General features: G+C 40.1%; 4 protein-coding genes and 2 non-coding genes across 7 annotated transcripts; 2 read left to right on the top strand and 4 right to left on the bottom strand.

Annotated features, from left to right (window-relative positions):
* Nucleotides 1-165: 165 nt before the first annotated feature.
* On the bottom strand, nucleotides 166-2,024 carry spcs1 (signal peptidase complex subunit 1). Its single transcript, XM_029431156.1, has 4 exons — nucleotides 1,875-2,024; nucleotides 921-980; nucleotides 738-824; nucleotides 166-461 (listed from the first exon to the last, which is right to left on the bottom strand). Exons 1-4 carry the CDS (start codon nucleotides 1,908-1,910, stop codon nucleotides 336-338), a joined length of 309 nt encoding a protein of 102 aa, XP_029287016.1. The 5' UTR covers nucleotides 1,911-2,024; the 3' UTR covers nucleotides 166-335.
* Nucleotides 2,025-2,062: 38 nt separating this feature from the next.
* glt8d1 (glycosyltransferase 8 domain containing 1) lies at nucleotides 2,063-7,225 on the top strand. Its single transcript, XM_029431155.1, has 9 exons — nucleotides 2,063-2,694; nucleotides 2,872-2,970; nucleotides 3,153-3,363; nucleotides 3,505-3,622; nucleotides 3,739-3,823; nucleotides 4,026-4,138; nucleotides 4,255-4,421; nucleotides 4,514-4,626; nucleotides 6,165-7,225. The coding sequence occupies exons 1-9, from the start codon at nucleotides 2,679-2,681 to the stop codon at nucleotides 6,344-6,346; spliced, it is 1,104 nt and encodes a 367-aa protein (XP_029287015.1). The 5' UTR covers nucleotides 2,063-2,678; the 3' UTR covers nucleotides 6,347-7,225.
* Nucleotides 7,226-8,207: 982 nt separating this feature from the next.
* Nucleotides 8,208-13,457, bottom strand: gnl3 (G protein nucleolar 3). Of its 2 annotated transcripts, XM_029431154.1 has the most exons (15): nucleotides 13,322-13,457; nucleotides 13,051-13,109; nucleotides 12,731-12,871; nucleotides 11,807-11,926; nucleotides 11,640-11,702; nucleotides 11,411-11,546; nucleotides 11,185-11,288; nucleotides 10,604-10,754; nucleotides 10,371-10,458; nucleotides 10,011-10,188; nucleotides 9,761-9,903; nucleotides 9,421-9,557; nucleotides 9,095-9,228; nucleotides 8,808-8,883; nucleotides 8,208-8,722 (listed from the first exon to the last, which is right to left on the bottom strand). In XM_029431154.1, exons 1-15 carry the CDS (start codon nucleotides 13,332-13,334, stop codon nucleotides 8,634-8,636), a joined length of 1,632 nt encoding a protein of 543 aa, XP_029287014.1. In that variant the 5' UTR covers nucleotides 13,335-13,457; the 3' UTR covers nucleotides 8,208-8,633. The 2 variants fall into 2 exon arrangements, with proteins under 2 accessions (XP_029287014.1, XP_029287013.1); XM_029431153.1 differs by lacking the exons at nucleotides 13,051-13,109; nucleotides 13,322-13,457 and having other exon boundaries at nucleotides 11,640-11,721; nucleotides 12,731-12,752.
* LOC115008949 (small nucleolar RNA SNORD19) lies at nucleotides 9,639-9,711 on the bottom strand. The gene has a single exon (XR_003832358.1). It is a non-coding gene; the product is annotated as a small nucleolar RNA SNORD19 (small nucleolar RNA).
* Nucleotides 10,880-11,015, bottom strand: LOC115008951 (small nucleolar RNA SNORA47). Its single transcript, XR_003832360.1, has one exon. It is a non-coding gene; the product is annotated as a small nucleolar RNA SNORA47 (small nucleolar RNA).
* A 3,516-nt stretch (nucleotides 13,458-16,973) lies between the features above and the next one.
* Nucleotides 16,974-21,116, top strand: LOC115007745 (zinc finger and SCAN domain-containing protein 22-like). The gene is made up of 2 exons (XM_029430702.1): nucleotides 16,974-17,360; nucleotides 18,591-21,116. Exons 1-2 carry the CDS (start codon nucleotides 17,180-17,182, stop codon nucleotides 19,508-19,510), a joined length of 1,101 nt encoding a protein of 366 aa, XP_029286562.1. The 5' UTR covers nucleotides 16,974-17,179; the 3' UTR covers nucleotides 19,511-21,116.
* The last annotated feature ends 702 nt before the right edge of the window (nucleotides 21,117-21,818 follow it).

The raw sequence follows: 21,818 nt of genomic DNA, 5'->3' as shown, positions 1-21,818 counted from the left end.
TGTTTTTGTTTACATAAATTGTCTGTTTTTCAAAACAAATGTGTCATTGACAACCAAAAAAAGAAAAGGAAATGTGCTGAATAAAAAAATGCATCTTTATACACAATAACACTCAATAAGTCCTGCAGGGGGGAAAACTATTGTAAATACAAATGAAACATCCAATTTATAAAACAGAGTATCAGGTGTTTATTATTTAGACAGTATTTCATTGACTGACAAACACTGTAACAATGTTTTCTTCCCAAATGCTTTAAATGTGAACTGAGAGACAAAATTCAAAATAGTTTCCGATATAAAGGATGTATTAACAGCCGGGCAGCAAAAGTTCTAAGTTATTTGTGCTTCTTCTTCTTGAGGCTTTCCTGAGGCTTTGGGCTGGGCTCTGCGCAGGTCTCAGGTTCAACCGGCTGCCAAGGCAAAGGACTCTTTCTGTACATAGGCCATGGAGGCAGCGTCAACTACAGTCAGGGATAAAAAAAAAAGAAGAAGATTTATATAAGAATTATATAATATTGGCGGTTGTTTATCCCCTTCCCAGAAGAAGTATTTACATGGTATAAAACCCCAAGAAGGCCAACAATGTGTAAGAATTGTGTCCAATTGTCTTAATCTATGTCGTATCGTGTTATCTGAATCATGTAGAATGGCAGAAATGTTATTATCTTGAGTGCACATTACATTGTATCTATATATCCTTCCTTCCCCACAAATAGTACCAAAAAACAACAACTTACCACACAGGACACTGCAAAACCAGCCAAGATGATGTACACTGTCCACCCAAACTGTTCAATGATCAGACCATACACAAATCCAATCACCTGGAAGGACGATACAAATGATGTCAGTGAAACTAACAACAGGTAAAAACTTAATGGCATTCTAGTGGGAAGCTGGTACGTGTCATGAATAGTTACCGCTGAGATGAGTATTATTCCTTGGAAAATTTGTTCAGCCAGTTTCTGGCCTTTATAATCCTGTAACACAATGGATGGGAAAACATAATTTAGGAAACAATCACTCAACCAAAACCTTTATTACAGACACAGGGTCCAGATAAAAGATAAGACTTTAGGGTACATAAAATAAATGACAATTTATAAAACATGGTTTAGTAAGAATATACATCAGAGAAAATATACCAATGTTTCCACAGATGGAATTGTTAACTTTATGTTTAATAAGCCCAACATTAATTCATTAAGCGGGCACATATATTTATAGAGATTTCTTAGAACAGTTTGTAAAATATAGACTCGTGCAGCCACACACATTTCACTTGCACTGCATCTTGTAAATCTCCTAAGTATTATTCTCAAAGTATCATAAGATACTTGAAGTCTTTGTAAACTTGCTTTTCTGTCGTTTGACTTCAAATGTGCAGTACAGACTGGTGTGCAATATCTTCTGACCATAAACAATGATAATTGCACAAAATCAGTACAGATTGAGGTTAGGAAGATACTGGGTCCATCTGTTCAAAAATAAACAGCTGGTGAAACTTGGGTGTCGCTTAATAGTTTTGTTTAACGTTTCACTAACCTTAGGTAGCAATTACAATGATGGGAATGCTACAACAAGCTAATGGCACTAAACAACTGTTAATACAGTCAAAGATGTGCCAAAATATCAGCCAAAAACTAACAAAAGGTTCATTCGCGATTGATATGTCACTCTGGTCAAAGCTAGAATGGTTCATTAAACATTGGATGTTGGTTAACTTATAGCTTGAATGATATTACAACGTAAGATAGCAGCTGTTACCCTGCTGAGGAATGATCGTTACCGTTAGCTTGATAGAAAAGAAACGCATGAATATATAGCTAGTAGAACTATGCAGCTCCACACCAAATAAGCTAATCATCTCTTACCATGTGCGAGGGAATGGACTTGAACATAGAAAGCATCTTTCAACTTTGAGTAAACAAGCATACACGAAGAGAATTTGGTGCAAATCACACCAAAGCCAGTTTGACTTCCGGTTTCAAAAAGATACGTCGTGTTGTGAAGGACCCATCCGGGTACTCCTGAGTGCTATACTTTGTGTTAGCTGCGCAGGTTCACAGATCTCTAAACAATAAGGATTGGGTAAAGCGTGGCACGTTGCTGACAAATTTGGTTTGGTGTTAGTGAAAAGCGTCGCCTGCCTAAATGAATGACCGTCAATATGTCTATCGACTTCAAGCTATACTTTTTAAAGCATATACTTCTTACCTTGTATATCAAGTCATTATATATTAATATATATATCATTATATTTGCATTTACTGGAAACAGCAAGCTCATGTTTTTTTTTTACAATCAGGCAAACGCATGGGCATCTATTACTACGTGCATTTGTGCTGGCGGATAAACTTGTCAATGTTGAGTTGGCAGTTTGGCTTCAGCGTTAATGACTTTTTCTGTCCTCACTGATTTCTTTTAAGAGCTAACTTCACCTGCGCTTTATATATTTTAAGTTTAAGCGTATGAAGACACCGTTTAAAGCCACTAGTTTGCTGTCGGTCACGTTGTGTGTTTGTACGGTCGCCACGCAGCGGTGCAGCAGCAATCTGGGTTCACCTCAGTCCTTGTACATCTTGGGGCTGCACTCAGATCAACTCTGAGATTTAAAAAAAACTTTTTAAAATATATTTTTTATCAGGCGTGCTGAGGGAACGGATGAAGCTGTTGTCATGACGATGAGGAAAGGTGAGTCAGTCTGGTAGTGCAGTGAGAATGGAAGAAGAAGAAACTGTTAGATTAATACTGAAGCAAACCGGCTGCCATTTATGCTACATGTATCACTACTCCCCAACAGAGTTGTGGCTTTCCTATATTGACACTGTTTACCACAGCTATCATTAAAATCAACTCTTCTTCTCTCAGTAAACGTGGTCATCCTTTTGCTGCTTGCTGTGGCCTTCCTGATCATAGTTCAACGAAATCTCCTCAACCTCAGTGACATTTTACACAAGGAAAACCCAGGTATGTTTATCTTGGTGCTGGCGAAATGTGCTGTGTGTCAGCTGCTTTGTATCTTTTCCTCAGAATATCAAGTTGTTGTTGTTGTTGTTGTTGCTGTGAACATCTCATCAGACAAAATCAGTGCATTGAAATAAAACCATGGAAGTAATTTGTAAAATCTTAAATCGATCTGTTTTATCCAGATGCAGGGATGATTCTTCCCTTCGAAACTGAGTTGTCGCCGGAGCTCAGTTTAGAGTTGGTGAGGAAAGGAGAGGAGATCCCTGTCCTCATCACTGCTGCTGAGGAAAGACTCGGGGCTGTGGTTGCTGCCATGAACAGTGTCTACCAGAACAGTAAAGCCAATGTCGTGTTCACCATAGTGACTCTGAATGACACGGTGGATTATCTAAAGTAAGTCAAAAGAGCATGTTTATCTTGCTACATTATGCATACCATTATATTGTCTTGGGAAGATTAATGCAGATCTCTTTGTGTTTAGGTAAGCTAAGAGACAATTGTCTAACATAACCTTTCTCCTTGTTTTACCAACAGTATGTGGCTTAGTAAGACACGACTTAAAAATGTCAAATATAAGATTGTTATTTTCAAGCCTGAGCTCCTCAATGGGAAGATATCTAAAGATCCTCAGATCCTGGAAGCTGCCAAACCGGTGAGGCAGCTGAATAATATGCAGTTTTGTCACTGTGTGTGCCAGAATAAATATTCATGTTCCTGTTAACAAATATGTGTCTGTTGCAAACTTGGTTTTAATGGTCTATTCTTCAGTTGACTTTTGCCAGGTTTTATTTACCTGCATACATACCAGAGGCAGAGAAAGCTATCTATTTGGATGACGATATCATTGTACAAGGTAAGACGCCACCATAAAGGAAGAGAATTATCTTGACCATAAACTTAATGAAGACATTTTTACAGCCACTTGTCATTCAGAAAATGTGTTTATTTAATGCACTCATTAACGCTCAAAACTATACATGTTATAACAGTAAGACAGCAGGTGCTCTGGAAGGGAAGTAATGAATGGCTTTTGTCTGTTTTATGTTGGATTTTAGGGGACATTCAGGAGCTTTATGAAACCAACCTCAAACCAGGACATGCAGCTGCCTTTTCTGACGACTGTGATTCAGCATCTGCTAAGGGCTTCATTCGAGGGGCTGGAAATCAGGTGGGCCGTCTCTTCCGTGAGTTTTCCCACTAAGTTAAGTGTACGAGTATCATCATGTGGAATGTTTCTATGTCAATACGGCGACATTTGATTAAATAACAAATCATCTCCAATAGAATAACTATATAGGTTTCCTGGACTTCAGGAAGGAAGCTATTAAGAAGCTGGGGATGAGGGCCAACACATGTTCCTTTAACCCCGGGGTCATCGTCGCCAACCTGACTGAGTGGAGGAACCAGAACATCACCCGGCAGCTGGAGGACTGGATGGAACTTAACACACAGTACGTTTCTCACACGGGTGAAAAAAATAGCCGAATGTGAGGCTAGTGGACTCTTTCTGTTCGTGTTAAGCTGACTTTGTTGGTTTCCTCAGGGAGGATCTGTACAGTAAGACACTGGCAGAAAGTATCACCACCCCCCCACTCCTCATTGTTTTCTACAAACGTCACTCCATGATCGACCCGATGTGGCACGTCAGGCACCTTGGTAAGTTTTGGTTAGTTACTGATGGGAAACTGGAACACATTAAGAGTTTTTCTCAATGACCCGTTCGTTGGCTGGAGATGAAACTGATTTTACATACGGACAACCCCAATTATTGTTTCCCTAGGACAGGGGTCGGGAACCTTTTTGGCTGGGAGAGCCATAAAAGCCAAATATTTTTTTTATGTATTTCCTTGAGAGCCATATAAATTTGAATGCAACTTTATGCGTGCATTTTTTAAGAATAACACGTCTCCGAGTACTAATAGCGGTATCAATGTTGCATTGAACAGGAGCTCTTTTATTAAATAAACTAAACGCTTACGTTATTTATCTCATTTATGTGCACGTTTCAGTGTTTACTGCACGGGTGTCAAACTCAAGGCAATTATATCCGACCAGCGAGAAAATGTCATATGTCTGTCATAACTGGCCCGCCAGTTTTGGTAATTAAATCAATGCATGGCACAACTACGGGAAAATACATTTGAGGAATAATCTAAATATGTGAATGAAATGAAAGTTTTTGGAAAGCAAAGAGAAAGACACCACAGATCTCTGGGACGATGTGAGCTGGACTGTTTGTGCGACATAACGAAGCATCTCACTGTTAAACCTGCAGCTTCACTTTATGTGTACCCTGTTCAATAAATGTGGACCGTGTTTGGCCCTCGACGTAGTCCCAGTTTTTAATGTTGGCCCTCTGTGAATGAGTTTGACCCCCCCCCCCCCCGGTCTACTGCTTGTTTTGCGCAGTCTCGCGACGGGCGGGGCTCCGCCCCCTACACACACACACACACACACACACACACTCACACACACACACACACACACACGCACACACACACACACAGCGGAGGAAAGGAGAGGGGAGAACTAAAAACAAATCTGCTGCTAAATGTTTTACTTTAAAATGACACAGTATAATTGTTTATTACTTGTTAAGTTAAAAAATGTCAGCTCAAAATTGTCTGCGAGCCATATCGCGTTATCGAAAGAGCCATATATGGCTCGCGAGCCATAGGTTCCCGACCCCTGCCCTAGGAGGTTTGTGTGACACTTCCACATGTCATAGTATCCACTAGCAATGTAACAATACTTCACAAGCGAGGGCCAATTCATTATACAAATATGTGCCCTCTTTTTTTTGTTATATTTTTGGGCTTTTCATGCCTTTTATGATAGTGCAGATTGTGAAAGGGAGAGAGGGAGAGAGAGAGAGAGAAGGGGAACGACATACAGCAAACACCACAGGTCGGACTCGAACCAGTGGCTGCTGTGGGACGCCCTGCCCTCTTTTTTTTAAACAGAAGAGGGCGCTACCTAATTTGGACTTCAGTCACTTGTGTCATTAGCTGAACCAACATGCTGAACTATTCCTTTTGAGGCATTATTTTCTGTTGTAAAAGCATCTATTCAGTTTAATTCTAATTGCTGCTCTGTTCTTTGTAAAGGATGCAAGTTTAGAATTATTTAAATGTTTGACACAAAATGCAATAGACAGTATTAACATTATATTACCAAACTATTTTGTTTTTCAGGCACTACAGGTGCTGGAAACCGCTACTCTTCACAGTTTGTGAAAGCTGCTAAACTCCTCCACTGGAATGGACACTACAAGCCCTGGGGGAGAACATCCTCCTTTTCTGACATGTGGGACAAGTGGTTCATCCCTGACCCCACAGGAAAATTTAACCCTGTGCGTAAACAGGCAGAGGAATAGGCTGAACAATTGGTTTCAGGAACTTTCGAGCAGCCAAGCCCGCCCTGTCCGAGCAGGATCAGCAATATCTCAGGAACTACGTAAGGCCTTTTCACTTATTAGCCGTGTGCTTGAGTTCTGGCATCCTCCCAACATTTGGACCTGTGCTCACATTTTATGCCAAGTGCATCTTATAACTGCTTAGAGTGCACACATTTTGTCCAGAAACTCTGTGCCCTTGAGATTGCTTTAACCTTAATATACATGTTTGCATCAACCCGTCATCAGTAATGAAATACCATGTACAACTGAAGCAGTTGTCAAAGTAATGGTGGCTTAAGTAGGTTTGTTTACATGCAGCTTAATACTAACTTTATTTGCATACTAGGAATTAGTTATCTCAGCTGTAATTGTATTAGTCCCAGTTAAACTTTTTCAAACCCATTCCCCTCAGTTAGCACTAGCCAAGCCTCATGTCGTTACCTCAATTAAATACTTCCTGTGGAAAAGTTGTGAGTTTTACTTAATTGCACATATTTATCAAGTCCTTTAAACAAGTGTTCTGTGCTAAGTGCAGCATTTCCATCACAAACAACTCTTAATAATTCCTTTATTCTGAGTGGCATTTTTACAACTATGAATTAGTTCAGTGCATTGACATGGTGCCATTTGAATCCTTCCCACCCATTAATTATAACTACCATAAATAAACTGCCTCTTTCATGTTGGGTGTCTTATGACTTTATATGCAGACCACTAAACAACCTCTCCAGAAATTGAAGAACATGTCCAAACTATTCATACTTCATTCAAGAATTTTATACACATTTGAAAAGTATTGATGTAAATATGTCATCATTTGTATAGTACATGAAATAAAACTCATTTTTATCATTGAAATCTTTTATTTTCCAAGATTGTTTTCACATTTTGTAATACTAATGGTATGAAAAAAGAATGTGGTTAAAAGGTGCACTAGCTGAAAGCTAGTCTAACCTAATGGTTTTGGAAAAATACAGTAAACAGATTTAGGGTAGAGGGCTTATTACATTTATAGTACGTCTGTACAGTATTCTGCGTGAGCACATTACAAATTACCTCTGGACATAAAAAAAAAAAGTCTGTCCAACTGAAATGTTTTCTAGGATGGCAGGTCAGTCCTTGCCTCAGCTCTGCCGTCATGAGGTGGTCAAAGGCATGTCCTGCAGAGAAGCCGATGTTAATGACAGACTGAAACTGCACATGGCCTGGGTTCTCTGAAACAAGGCGAGAGGTATGTAGATGTCAAAAAAAAATACTAGGGCTTTATTAGGTGGGAGATTTCCATCAATAAACAAATTGTAAAACTTACTTTTAAGTGGAGGATTCTGTAGTTTCTCTGGCGTTGTATTTGCCTCCTAGTTTGTTCAGGCTGCAAGAAAAGCAGATTTCAACTATTTAATGCCAGAGATAGAGTGATTCTATGACACAGGTCCAGCGCACAGGATCAGAGTTGGATTAGAAGTCTTCATATTACAAATCAAGACGTGAATTTTTGTCCTCATTTCCAGAACAGACTGCTCACATTATTTGAAACAGCTGCATCTTCTAGTTTAAACACATTTTTGTATTACATCTAGTTACCTCATTATTCTGCTCTGCTTGTCGGGAGACTGCAGCACCAGGTTTTTCTTCCAAAATGTTGGTTGCAGTCGGCCCTTTGTAGGTGAAGTCTATACAGCTGGCCGAGCTTTGGAATTTAACCCGTAAAAAAAGACAAGTGTTACTTCCTGAAAAGGCATAAAATAATGAAGACAATGCAGTTAAAATGGTGATAAAGCATAGAATTTAGTAGTCTTGTAAATTTGTGGTTTTAGAAAAAAAAAAATACAGTAATAACATGTAGGCTTTGTAAAAGGTTTATTACATTTATAATAAGGCGTCTATATACATGATTCTGCATGAACAACATTACAAATAACCTCTGGACATTTAGCACAGGCGATCTTACACCAACAACATCTGGGAGAAGAAGTCAGTGGATATATACACAACCACTTAATAGATTAGTCCATTTTTCTGAGCAGGGATGAGCCCTAGACAAACTGAAAAAGGTTGTCTAGGATAAAGCTCATTTGTTGGTGGTAACTGCCAGATTCAAAGTTTGAAGGAAGGGCCCAAACGTCACCGACCAGCCTGAAACCTCTCGGCTAGGCAGTGCCTTTCAAACTGCGATTCTGAATCAACTTTGCCAGTCATGAGGTGGTCAAAGGTACCCCAACAGTCATTCTTTAAGTCTGCATGTCCTCCAGACAAAAGAAGGCATAGCTCATTTAAAATCTGTGTTGAAGTCATAGGCGTCTTGTGTTGTTGCAGAGAGGCTGATGTCAATGGGGACAGACTGGAACGTCACACGACCTGGGAAGACAAGGCGAGATGTAAAACTAAGGCCTAATCGATGGGAGATTTTTTTTAGTAATAAGAAATTAAAAACAGAACTTACTTTTAGGTGGAGGATTCTGTGGTTTTTCTGGCTCTTCTTTTTCATTTGCTTCCTCCCCATTTGCAATTTTTTCAGGCTGCAAGAAAAGCAGATTTCAACCATTTAACTCCCAAGATACCGAATGATTATATGAGAACTGTCGAGCGAACAGGATCAGAGTTGGATTAGAAGTCTTCATATTACAAATCAAGACTTGATTTGTTGTCCTCATTTCCAGAACAGACTGCTAGCATTATTTGAAGCAGCTGTATTGTCTAGGAGTTAAAAAAAATTCCATCTAAAGTTACCTCATTATTCTGCTCCACTTCTCTCTCCGAGACTGCAGCATCAGGTTTATCTTCAGCGATGATGCTCAGCAGGCCTGCAGTCGGGCCTTTGGAAATGAAGCCTATACTGCTGGCCCGGCTTGGGAATTTAACACCTTAAAAAAAGAGAAGTGATTTTGAGCAACAAGAAAAAAAAGAATCCTAGAAGAAAATCTGGATATAGGAGACTGAGCGTCAGTGTTAATGTATTCTGGAGTCCTGCACACTCCCTTACACTTGCATAAAAAGGGGAATGCTGAATTTAGACCAAATTGCTGTTTAAAGAATCAAATTAAAGCCACCAATACCGTTAAGAGTTTCCTCGTTGCCCCTTTTCAAATAGTTTAGATCCCAGCCATTCTGCATCTCAGCGACAACAGCGTCCGACATGTAGGCAGGGAGGCCGTGGTTCTCTGGAGCCTTACAGTGGTAGCTTATCTTAGCACTGAGAAGACAAACCAGAGAGACTTCTGTGAGATTCAAGTAAGACATACTTAATAGACATACATATTTGCCATTATCCTGGCACAGTGTTGGGATCAGAGTTGGATTAGAAGTCTTCATAAAATTCAGACGTTTGCGTTTTGTCCTCATTTCCACACTAATGCTGCCTCACCCTTCCCAATCCTAACGAATACAAACACTCACCCTGTCCAGTCAGCAAGGAAAGCTGCGGCTGCCTGCTCTGCGTTAGGGACTCCACCCTTCTGAAGATATCCACGCTTTTTAGCGAACAAGGTTACAAACTCCAGGGAGTTTCTGAAGTCAGGGACATTATACTGAAGCATGATCTGAAACCATGAGAACACATGACCTGAAATTATTAAAGATCACTCAAATTTACAATAACACCAGAATCCATCTAACAAATCTCTTCTGTGATGGTAACTCCTCCTACCTGGCTATGGTCACACTGTTTGAGCAGAGTCCTGACTGCCTCTAGCACGCTGTCCCGGCCCTCCTCCACCTGCAGGCTTCTCAAAGCCATGGAGGCTGGCGGGTTGGACGGGGACGCCATGACTCCTGGGCTGTCCATTAGCTTCACATTCTTCGAGATGTGCACCTCCTGCATGGATCTGATGGGGTGGGAACAAGTAACATTTCAATATTGGGATAAGATACAGGGAGGGGGGGCCTAAGAAATATGTTACGTTAATTACAACTTTCTACAATTTGGACATAATCCCACTAATGCACATTACTCTTCCCATTTTTTGTTCTGTTAAAACACAGCGTTTTATGCTTATTCGTCACTCACTTTGTGATGCCTCTCTTGATGCCGGCATTGCATGCAAGGATCCCTTTCAGACTGTTGATAAGACTGCTTTTCCCCACATTGGGAAAACCTGAGTGTAAAAAGGGAGATTGCATCAAAAATGAGAATTCAGATTATGCATCATGAGAAAATTCAAAGAAATTAACACAGCTATAATGAATTCAGTACATCTCTACAGAGCTGCACAAGACAGTAACGCATTTTACTGAGCTTACCAACTACTCCCACTTTGAGTGAAGCCTCATTCTGTGTTTTAGCAGCATAACTTGCCAGGAACTCAGTCAGAGAACTGTTTCCAAAGCAGGCTGCTGCTCGGGATTTGTCCAGGACTTCATTAGAGGCGACTATCCTGCTCTTCCTGGCTCGCTGATGAAGACAACCAAGTAAAATTACTTTCAAGTACCGTCGGAAAACCTTTTATTAGGTAGCTGAAGCTTTCACTGTGAATAACACAGAATACACATATTAGAAATAGTTTTTAAAACTCATTTGTGTTGTTCACAAACACACTGCACATCAGCTCTGAACAAGAACAGAGCCACTTAATAGAGTGGTTTGTGAGTTACTTTTGGAGGCTATAACCAGTTATAACAGCACTGGAAGCTGCTTAACCTTCTCAGTCCTCCACATTACAACAATGTATAAAACACAAAATTATCAGCAGTTTGTTCTTAAACCAATCCAAACTGTAGGAGAAGAGTGAAACACTTCACTTCCTGATTCATGTTAATTGACCCCTCACACATTTGCTTTGCAATCAATTTGAATTCACTGATGTGTGAAATGCACCTCCTACCACTGTTTTGTCCTTGATCTGTGTTGATGCTTTGAACGCCACAACTGGAAACTCCAGCTGTAAGCACTGTATCCACCTCTCGACATTTTCTTTTGGTACCAGATCTACAACACAGAATATTGAGTCCCGATGAGCCATTTTTCATTCAAATTCACAACAGACCACAAACCTGCTCATCAGTGTGTGTTTGACTAAATTAACATGGCAGAGTCTAATGTCCATTTACCTATTTTGCTTAAGACCAAAAGCAGCTTCTTGTTGCCTTCCCTCTGCAGCACCGCCTCCTCCAGCTGTGGACACCTGTACCCCAGCGGATCACGAGCATCAAGGACTTCTATTACTACATCAGATGCATCAATTACCTGAAAATGTCAAAGAAAATCATACTGTATAAAAGGAATAGCTTTCTCCTCATTATCTTCAGCCTAACACTAACTGGGATTGTGAAGTTTTACCTTATTTAATTCTGAGCAAAGGTACTGTTTTGAGGTCTTGTCTGGGGCGGGCTGTTTCTCCGGCTGTATTACAATCCACATCCTATGGAAAACACAAAATAAAAGTAAGTGAACAGTAGAGTGATAAAATTCTGAATTGATGGATTATTTTCATGTTTGCCTTTTACCTGTGGAGCCTTCTTGGCCTTGGGTTCTGTTTGTTTACTTCCTGTCTCCTTCTCCCTTTTCCTCTTCTTGGCTCGCTCTACTTTTTTAACTTGCTTCTTTTTTTCTTTTTGTTCTTCAATCTAAGAGACAGAAAAAAAATGCTATACATTTGCAACAGCTATAAATGATTATGTTTAATGTGTACCGGTTAACAAGCAACGCTGTTAACTTTTAAACTGCTAGAGGCCAAGAGCCAACTGTACCAGGGGCAGCCTGGGGGAGGAGACAGCAGCCCTCTTTGTGACTGCTGCTGACTGGTGAAAGCTCCACGTGTTCGTGGCCACCTGGTGGTTTATCAAAGCACTGACCCATAGAGGCATTTTTCGTTGCATTCGCAAAACAGCTCTGTGGAGCCAGGCAATCTGCCATTTATCTGCCTGTATGGCATGGAGCTCTTCAGTCATATGTGAATATTAACCAATTTTAATTGGTACATACTATTTCAATGTATTTGGGTGATTTATTTATTTACATTACTTGTAACATATGAAAAAAAAGTAAAACTTTCAATTAACAGTCAACATGTAAACATGTTAGATATGGTTAAGTATAACTTAATAAATTGCATCTTAAATGTTGGACTTTAGTGTATTTTCGTCAAATACACATTCCCAGCTGTAGTAAAAGAGTAGAATCTTGGTTATACTGGTGATACTGATATATATATACACAAGTCGAAGATAATAAAAATAAATCTTAGTGCGTCTCAAGTTACTCTGTGATGCAAATTAAAATAATGATGAAGATGAATATATATACATACACACACGTTCCATTTAAAATTTTTATTTTAATGTCCCATGTTAACCGGGTATTTTCATGTCTGATTTCAATATTGGCATACGTCTGTCTATCGTGAAAACAATGAACTTAATGATGCCCACCTGTAGCCTCCTCTGCTCTGCCTCCCGCAGGACCTCCTCTTTGAAGGGAGCGCTGTTTGGCACGCCGGGATCTTTCTTCACTCGTTTGCTCACTCCTTTCTTCTTCAACTCTTTTCTTAGTTTCCTAGTGTGGTCTCGGACCTAAACACATAACACCTAAATGTAACTCAAGTTCTTGTAAGCATTAAAAGGACTCCAAAAAAACCCTCAGGAAATTTGATTAGCGGCTACGTCTCGTGTCGTTCACATAGGCCTCATTGCCCAAAAAGCTATACACTTTTATCTTTCAAGTCATGCGCTATAAAAAGTCAAACACTTACCTTTTTCTGTATTTTATAGCGTTTGGAACATGATACCCTCTTACTTGCTTTCTTTAGCACTATAGACAAAAGATTAAAAAAATTAAAAACAGTTCAACGTCGGTTGACTAGTTAACGTTAGCTAAAAACGAAGCTAAAGCAGACTGACGAACTGTGTTTTTTTTGCGATATACAACGTTAGTTTATTAGCCTAGGTGGATTAACCTAACAATAAAGACATAACACGTTGTTTTTTAGAAACTCACATATTAATTTAACAGTGTGTACTTACATGGTCGTTTCATCGTGGAGCTGCGGACCTTCCAATGTGACTGCTCTGCTGCTCTCGCACGTGGAGGAGTGCTCAGCTCAACTTCGACGTTTCGTCATTTCCGCTTTTGTCAGCGCGTGTTTCGCCGCCTGCCGAGCTGGAGTACATTATGCTCATCCGGTGAAAGTTTAACAGGCTGTAAAAACGCTGTTATTTTATGTATATATATATATATATATATATATATATATATATATATATATATATATATATATATGTATAATTGTATGTGTATATTTTCCATATTATATACTTTGCACTTTAAAAAAAATCAGAATCAGAATAAGGTTTATTGCCAAGTAGGTTATTCACTAACAAGGAACATTACTGTACAAATATGAAAAATATACTATAAAAATACTATAACAGTATGCACAACGTAACTGTAATGTGTACAATATAATTGGCACACTTCACCCACTCAACTTTTGAAGTTCATGCCGTCACTGTAACTAAGCCGTAACATTAAACATTGTTGTTCTCTACCGTCCTCCAGGTTCTTTGGGGGAGTTTTTGGAGGAATTAGACGTTCTCCTGTCTAACATCCCAGAAAATGGCCCTCCGCTTGTACTTCTCGGTGACCTCAATATCCAATCAGAGAAGTCAACAGACTTATTATCTCTCCTATCTTCTTTTGCTCTCTGCTTGTGTTCGTCCCCACCCACTGACAAAGCTGGCAACCACCTCGACCTCATATTCACTAGAGACTGCTCTACCTCGAACCTCTCTGTAACCCCGCTTCACATCTCTGATCACTTTTTCATATCCTACTCTCTCCCAATCTAAGAAACCTAACTCCCCGAAAACCTTACCTCTCCGCCGTAAACTTCCCTCCCTCTCTCTTGCCTCAGCTGTCCTCTCGGCCCTTCCTTCACCTGACTCCTTCTCACTCATGCCTGCCAGCTCTGCCACAGACACTCTCCTCTCTACTCTGTCCTCCTCTCTAGACTCTCTCTGTCCTCTCACTTTGCAGCAGGTTCGCTAGTCCCCTCCAGCTCCCTGGTTAGATGACTGTGCGTGCTAACAGAACCATCCTACGGGCCACTGAAAGAAAATGGTTGAAAACAAAACTCCTTGATGAACTCCTTGCCTTCCAAACTCTTATCTGCTCAAAAACCTCTTCTCTATGTTCTCCACCCTCCTCAATCCCCCCAATTTCCCACCTCCTTCTTCCCTTCTACGTCCCACTTTGTCAACTACTTTGTAAAGAAAATAGAGGTACGCTCTTCATTTTCCAACTTATCGACTGACATCAACTGTTCACCATCCACATCACTTACCCCCATTCTAACTTCTTTCTCCCCCCTCTCTTCAAATGAAGTTCTAACCCATGTTACCTCTGCCCGTCCTGCCCGTGTATTAACAAGAACAAGGAAACGGGATCATATTACTCCTGTATTAGCTGCTCTGCACTGGCTCCCGGTAAAATACAGAATAGAATTCAAAATCCTTCTCCTGACTTACAAAGCAATTAATGGCTCCAGCATATCTTAAAGATCTCATAGTACCTTATAAACCAACTAGAGCATTGCGCTCCCAGACTGCAGGGTTACTTGTAGTTCCTAGAGTCTCTAAGAGCACAATGGGAGCCAGAGCCTTCAGCTATCAAGCTCCTCTCCAGTGGAACCAGCTTCCAGTTTGTGTTCGGGAGGCAGACACCCTCTCCACATTTAAGAGTAGGCTAAAGACTTTTTGATAAAGCTTATAGTTAGGGCTGGCTCAGGTTTGCCCTGGATCAGTCCTAGTTATGCTGCTATAGACTTAGACTGCCGGGGGACACCTCTCTGCTCTCTTCCTCTCTCCTCCCCTCCCTCTCCTCCCCTCCCTCTCCTCACCTCCCTCTCTATCTGTATGTATTTATGTAAATGTATGTTACTAACTCACCATCCGGGGTATCATCCCCGGAGTTTCTGTGTCTCATGTGGCAGGTTGCACTGATAAAGTTTACGTCAGGATCATGAATCGTGGCTGCGCCTGCTGCCCTGGTCCTGCTGGACACCAGGAAGCCTTTTTGACATTTTCCTGGATTCATCCAAACTTTCTATTTTTCAACACAACAGAATTTTCTGTCAAATGTTGCATTTGTGCTATGTTGTTTATCCTGTACACACGACATCTATTGCACGTCTGTCCGTCCTGGGAGAGGGATCCCTCCTCAGTTGCTCTCCCTGAGGTTTCTTCCATTTTTCCCCCTTTAATTATGGGGTTTCTTTTAGGACGTTTTTCCTTGTGCGATGCGAGGGTCTAAGGACAGAGGGTGTCGTAACCTGTACAGTCTGTAAAGCACACTGAGATAAATGTATAATTTGTGATATTGGGCCATACAAATAAATTTGATTTCATTTCATTTGAAAACTCACCTGTTTCAAATGCACCACAGCAAATGAAAAAAAAACAATCAGTTCTTTGTATGTAGGACTTACATTGGTTAGGCTTAAGCTAATGGTTGAATTTGTATTCTATTTTTTCTATGTGTTACACTTACATTGGTTTGTCTTATTTGAAGCAATTGTACTGCAGTTATATGATTATACCTATTTGAAGCTAATGTACTTGCAATAATCTCACTGTTTGGAGTTGTATGCTCATGATTGTTTGCACTTATTGTAAGTCGCTTTGGACAAAAACGGCAGCTAAAGGAACTGTAATGTAATGTAATAATTGTAGTACATGACTACTTTCTAAATGAGAGAGCCGAAAAGTTGTGTGCAGGATGTGCAAAATTATTGATATGGGGATGTGCAAAGGCTCACAGTGTTTCACTAAGGATCTGCTACAGTGCTTTAAGATTAAAAAAAAAATCTTTATAACTTATTTGAAATTAAAATAGTTTTTTTATGAAAATAAAAGTCTGTCTTGGACTTTTATATATTTTCAATGATGGTGTCCACACTGTATACACACACACAGTATAGTAGATTAAGTAGCTACATGCCACACTATGTTGTTTATATTTGGGACTTTTATTAATAACTCAGATAGCACATTTTCCCACAAAGATGCATAATGCTTTGTTTGGGCTTCATGCATAATGTCAAAGCTGGTTTGCAGTGGGTGCTTGCACTGGGATGAAACCACAAAATTGAAAACCATATGTTAAGATTATTATAAGGCCCATACCTAAATTGTCTAAACTTTCTTTGAACTATTGAGCTACATGACGAAATGTGTCTCATTTACTGTTTATTTTCAATACCTTTTTACTTTACTGAAGTATTTTGAATATAGTAACCAAAAAAACATTTTGACAAGGTCAATAATAACAACATAGTATAATTGAAGTAACCCATACTAAAACTTATACAGAAGTGTGGTGGTACAAGAATCTACTTCTAGACTTTCACAATGGTACTGATGCTAATGATAAAGATATGGAGGAGTTTTATGTGCACACAAAAAGTGTAATCATGAAACTACAGGTTAATAGCATTGATGTAAACTACCATTTGCAGCCATATGACAATCATAGTTTATACAGAGTTCTAATAATTAGGACATAGGGCATCAGTATAAAGCATACGGTCACTTTCACACCATTAGGGTATGTTGTTTAATCATGCTGATAGCAGCAGGTGTTACACCATATTCGGTGACCTAATTAGTATTACGTTACCCCATTCAAACTTTAACTAACCCAAACAGTCACCTCTGCAACGCAGAAACATAACAGATCAGTGGGGTCACAGTAAATATTGGGGGAACGATGTAGAAGGAGAAGACGAAGAAGACGAAGACATAACTCCGAGTCACGTGATTGGGTCGAGCATCTTTTTTGGTCCATTTTTGGAGGATAGCGAGGGCTCCGTGCGAACCAAGAAAATGACCAAACTGCAGTTTTTAAACGTCTTTTTGACTGAGCGTCTTATGCTTGCTGCGCAGGAGATCTACAAATCTGTCGAGGACACGATTTTGGAGTACCAGGAAGAGATAGCGATCAGGGAGCGGGAGAACGACCATTTGAGACGCAGGCTGCGAGACGCTGGGATCGAAATATGGCCAGGTTAGCTCCGCTGAAAGCTAACGGTGCAGTTGCGCCCCTTTATGTCCTAACTGTCGAGTTTGTGGGTGGGTTTAGGTGGTGAAATGAAAATGAGCGCGTACAAAACAAATGTAACAACACATCAAATTGTCTCAGAATACTGTTTCCTCACTTCTAAACAAGTTAACTTTAGCTGTTAGCGAGCTAGTTGACTTTAGCTGCTGTTGTTGTGAATGGCTAGCGCGTTAGCAACCTTTGTTCGTTAGCCAATCAGCTAGGTTAGCCGATTAGCCTACACCCGGGTTAGCGTTTAGCTATTTGTGTACTAGTGTGCGCTTTTGCCGTAGTCGGTGTAGTAATTCACGTCAAATACAAGTGAACACTGACAAAACAAATCCCCACGATTCACTTGTTGTGTCACAGTGTTTGTGTTTGTTTACTCTAATTTTAAAACTCTCTAACAACACAGTCAACTCATGGCTGAAACTGCTGCAGAAGTGTTGCAGAAGGTGCCATTATTTATCATGTGTAAATACGCCATGCACTTTAATTTTAAATCTATTTGTAGATATTTTTTACGTACACTTTAACCTGACATTTCATGATAGCACTGTTAAAACATCCCAGTTGCATCTACTGTGAATGAATGGTGGTATACCATTCACTTCATGGGAGTGGATACTTTATGTTGGCATCACATACAGTATTTTATCATAAGTACTCAGGATTTCCACTGACTGTTTTTATAGAAGAGTTATAAACATTAAATGAAAGTATTGTTTATGCCATTCAAATATTCCAAAAACTTTTGTCTATCAAAGATAAGTAATAATCCAATTACTCTAAAACACAAACGGTATCATAAACAAATATGAGCAGGTGTGCAAATCTGCATTAAAATCATGTTGTTAGTTTCAGTTAACAGGGTAGGGAGATTACCTCAGTGTTTTTGATGGAAAGAGTTTTCTGGTAAAGGGGTGGTTTACAAAAGAACACTGCAGTTACTATGTACATGTTACCTGCTATAGCTTTACAGTGTCTTCCCTTTGGGTTTAGCCATAACTCGGGTGAGGACCATGTCCATTTAGATATTCAAATACAACCGTCATAACTTCGTAACTATGAAACTCTGTGAACGGCAAATGCCGTATGTAGTTCAACTGGCGTTCCACTGTGCCATGGACACAGTTGTGTTTGCAGCAATAAAGTTATTACTTTCATCTGAGCCTCTTCCTCCTGTTGTGTTCTCAGATCGTCCGTCCATGGCGCTGTTGGACGAGGAGGATGGTGAGCATCCACGTCGTGAATGGAGTCCCAGCATGGGGCATGAAGAGCGCATCCCTATTCAGATTAAAGATAAAAGAGATCTCCGGGCCAACCAAGGAGATGATCAGCTTCGTGGCCATGGCTCTTGCAGCACACCAGAGAACATGTTCACTCCCCCGCGTGTTGGAAATGAATATCCCCAGGATGGCCCCCACACATCCAACCTCCCTCAGAGTCAAGGTGTGGAGAATAGGGAGAGGGATCCTGCATCTCGAGGGTCCTCAAGACATGTGAAGGTAGAGAGTGGAGGAGCCCACAGAGGCTCTACTTCCTCCAACAGTGGCGCCCAGCCACTTGCACCAGTCAACCCAAACTGCTCAAATGAGAACAACATTGACATTATTGCGGTGGAGAATGGAGGACAGATGGTTGGTTCTAAAGGAAATGGAACTGGAGCTAACAGAGGACAGGCCTCTCAGATGCGCAACCAAGGAGCCAATGCTGTGGAATGCCCTAATCAAAAATCACCCCTTCAAGGTCACATATCTTCCTTTAGCTGCAAGGTTTGTGGTGAGGCGTTTAGTCACGTTGGCCACCTGCATGTGCATGTACAAGTGCACACTCGAGAAAAACCTTACCGCTGTGGAGTATGTGGGAAATGCTGCAGCTCCTCTGGTAGACTTCAGGAGCACCAGCGTAGCCACACAGGAGAAAAACCATTTCGCTGCCAGATTTGTGGAAAGGGTTTCACACAGATGGCTCACTTGAAGGTACACATGAGGATCCATACTGGGGAGAAGCCATACAGTTGCCCTGTGTGTGGCAAATGCTTCAGCCGTTCTGACAAAATCAAAAGGCACCTCCAGACCCATAGCCGCGAGGGAACATATTTTTCAGGGCAATGATGCAAGAGTGTTGTTAAACAATCCAGTTTGTGAATCCTATTGATGAGGGAAACTTTGTTACAAAAAGCTAAAATCGCTGCCATTAAGACAAGGCTTTTTTCTTCCTACTTTCCAATAATTAGGGATTCTGCAACTCTTAGAGAAAGTTTCTTATCTAACCTATCACTTCTCCACGCCATAGTCCCTCAATAGAATTTGTATTAGCCAGTTTAGTATGTCATTTACTTAATTTTGTACTTGTCAATGAGTATTAAATCTTTAAGACACAATTTGAGTTATTAACTAGCCTTTCTGAATTATCTAGCCTTTCCTTAGTCATATAATTAGCATGATGAAGTCTTCCACATATGCCTTGAAACTGAGATGCATTATGAAATGCAACAATGTTCAACACGGCCACGGCTTACGATCAACCGGTGCAGTTTCTGCACACTTTTACATCTATCTTGTGATCATGTGAAATGATCTCCATTTTCTCAATTAACAAGAGAGTTGATGTCCTGACAAATGAAGCCTGTGCGTCATCTGGCTTAGTCTAACACTGCCAGAACCTTTTTATCTAGCAATTAAACAATGACCCAAAATTTAGGCGAACAAAAAGTCACTTTAAACTTGACTGACTTACACGAAGAAGTCTGACCTCGCACTTCACTCTCTTTTTAGTCTTTATTTTAATTTCCTTTTTTTTTGAGTGCTGTTACATTGTTGCAGAGCTAAATACTGCCATATCACATTGTCAGTGCTTCATGTTGTGCATTGAAATATGGATCAATCTATTGTCAGACTGCTCCACTATTTTGTGAACTAATATGATATTCTGAAAAATACCACTAGTCTCGATCTATTTTTCATTTTGGAATTATTTGGTGTCTTTTTGATGACATGCACTAAGGCATCTGTCTAACACGGTGCAGAAATTCACTCTATAATAGGGCCGTACAGTATTAGCTGAACCTAACTGTGGTTCTTCAGGGGTCTCAGTCTGCAAAGATTTTTGTTCACTTGTGTTTAACATGTGAGGCATCATATGTTGTTGATTTTCAAATGTGATGGTTGGTTTATCATGTTATCACACACTTCCACTGCCCATCTTGGACTGACACCCTTAACAGAAGACAACAGTCACCTTTCTCCTCTCAGGACTAATGCTGCATTCATAACATGAGGGAATACCAGAAATACTAATGTCTGACTTGGAAACAGCTATTATAAAAGTCAGAAACTCAGGGTTTGTGAGTTTTCTCATGGAGTTTCCCCTGCTTGTTGCAGAGAAAAACATGACGATAACAATTCAAAACATAAAAATAACAATTTGTGTCTGAACGTCCTGCAAGAAGATGAACGAAATAAATGTGATGATACCTTGTGTCAGCTCAGTTTTTGCTCTGAGCTGCACACCAGTGAACCCTCCATGCAGCATGAGACAACTACAGCACGTCCTCACAGCTGACCAGCATCCCTTCACTCACAGTCTTCTCTGGGACACCTTTGCTCCCCCTGCACACACACACACACACACACACACACACACACACACACACACTATAATGTACAGTGTTGTATCATTGCGTATTAAATGTTATTTTTTAATAAAGTAGTAATTGAGTATCCATTGTTATTGTCTTGTATTATGTGCAAACAGAGCTAACTTGGAATGCAGCTGATGACCATATCCACTTGATATACAGAGGCCAACCTCCACTCTCTTCTGGGGCAGGTCTTTGTATACAGATGCTACTCTGGTTATCTTTGTCATTTAAGGAAAAGCACAGGTGTTACCAATAACATTAACCACGCCTCTGTATTCTGTAAGTGCTCCATTAAGCATGCATCAAGGCCCTTAAAGTCCTAAATTGAATGTAGCCACAGAACTTTTTTTATTTCTCACCTAACAATTATTTTAGGGAAATGTGCCTTTTCAAGATTACATCTCTACATGTCCCAGTGGGAGAGGCGTGTGTGTACAAAAAACCGAATTATTGTGAATGCTGGGACAATGTGTAGCACCTGTGCTTTTCCGACTGTGACCTTCTTATATACTGTCTATAACTGTAAAACGTGTCAAAATCAGATTTCGATTTATTGCCAAGTAGGTTTACACATACACAGAATTTAAAATGGAACAATAAGAACACATTTACAATCAGTAAATATTATAGCAATGTGTAAAAAAACAAAAGCAAAGGCTAATAGTAAAGGACGCACTAAGTGATTGTAGTAACAGCTATTCAACACCTGGTGGGGTACTTTCCATTTCAATGTTTTTCATGAGAGAAATTGACAATATGTTTTTTAATCAGCACCTTCC

The sequence above is a fragment of the Cottoperca gobio genome, chromosome 5 (assembly GCF_900634415.1).
Source record: "Cottoperca gobio chromosome 5, fCotGob3.1, whole genome shotgun sequence".
In the NCBI taxonomy this organism is placed as follows: domain Eukaryota; kingdom Metazoa; phylum Chordata; class Actinopteri; order Perciformes; family Bovichtidae; genus Cottoperca; species Cottoperca gobio.
This window is presented reverse-complemented; position numbering and strand designations above follow the sequence as displayed.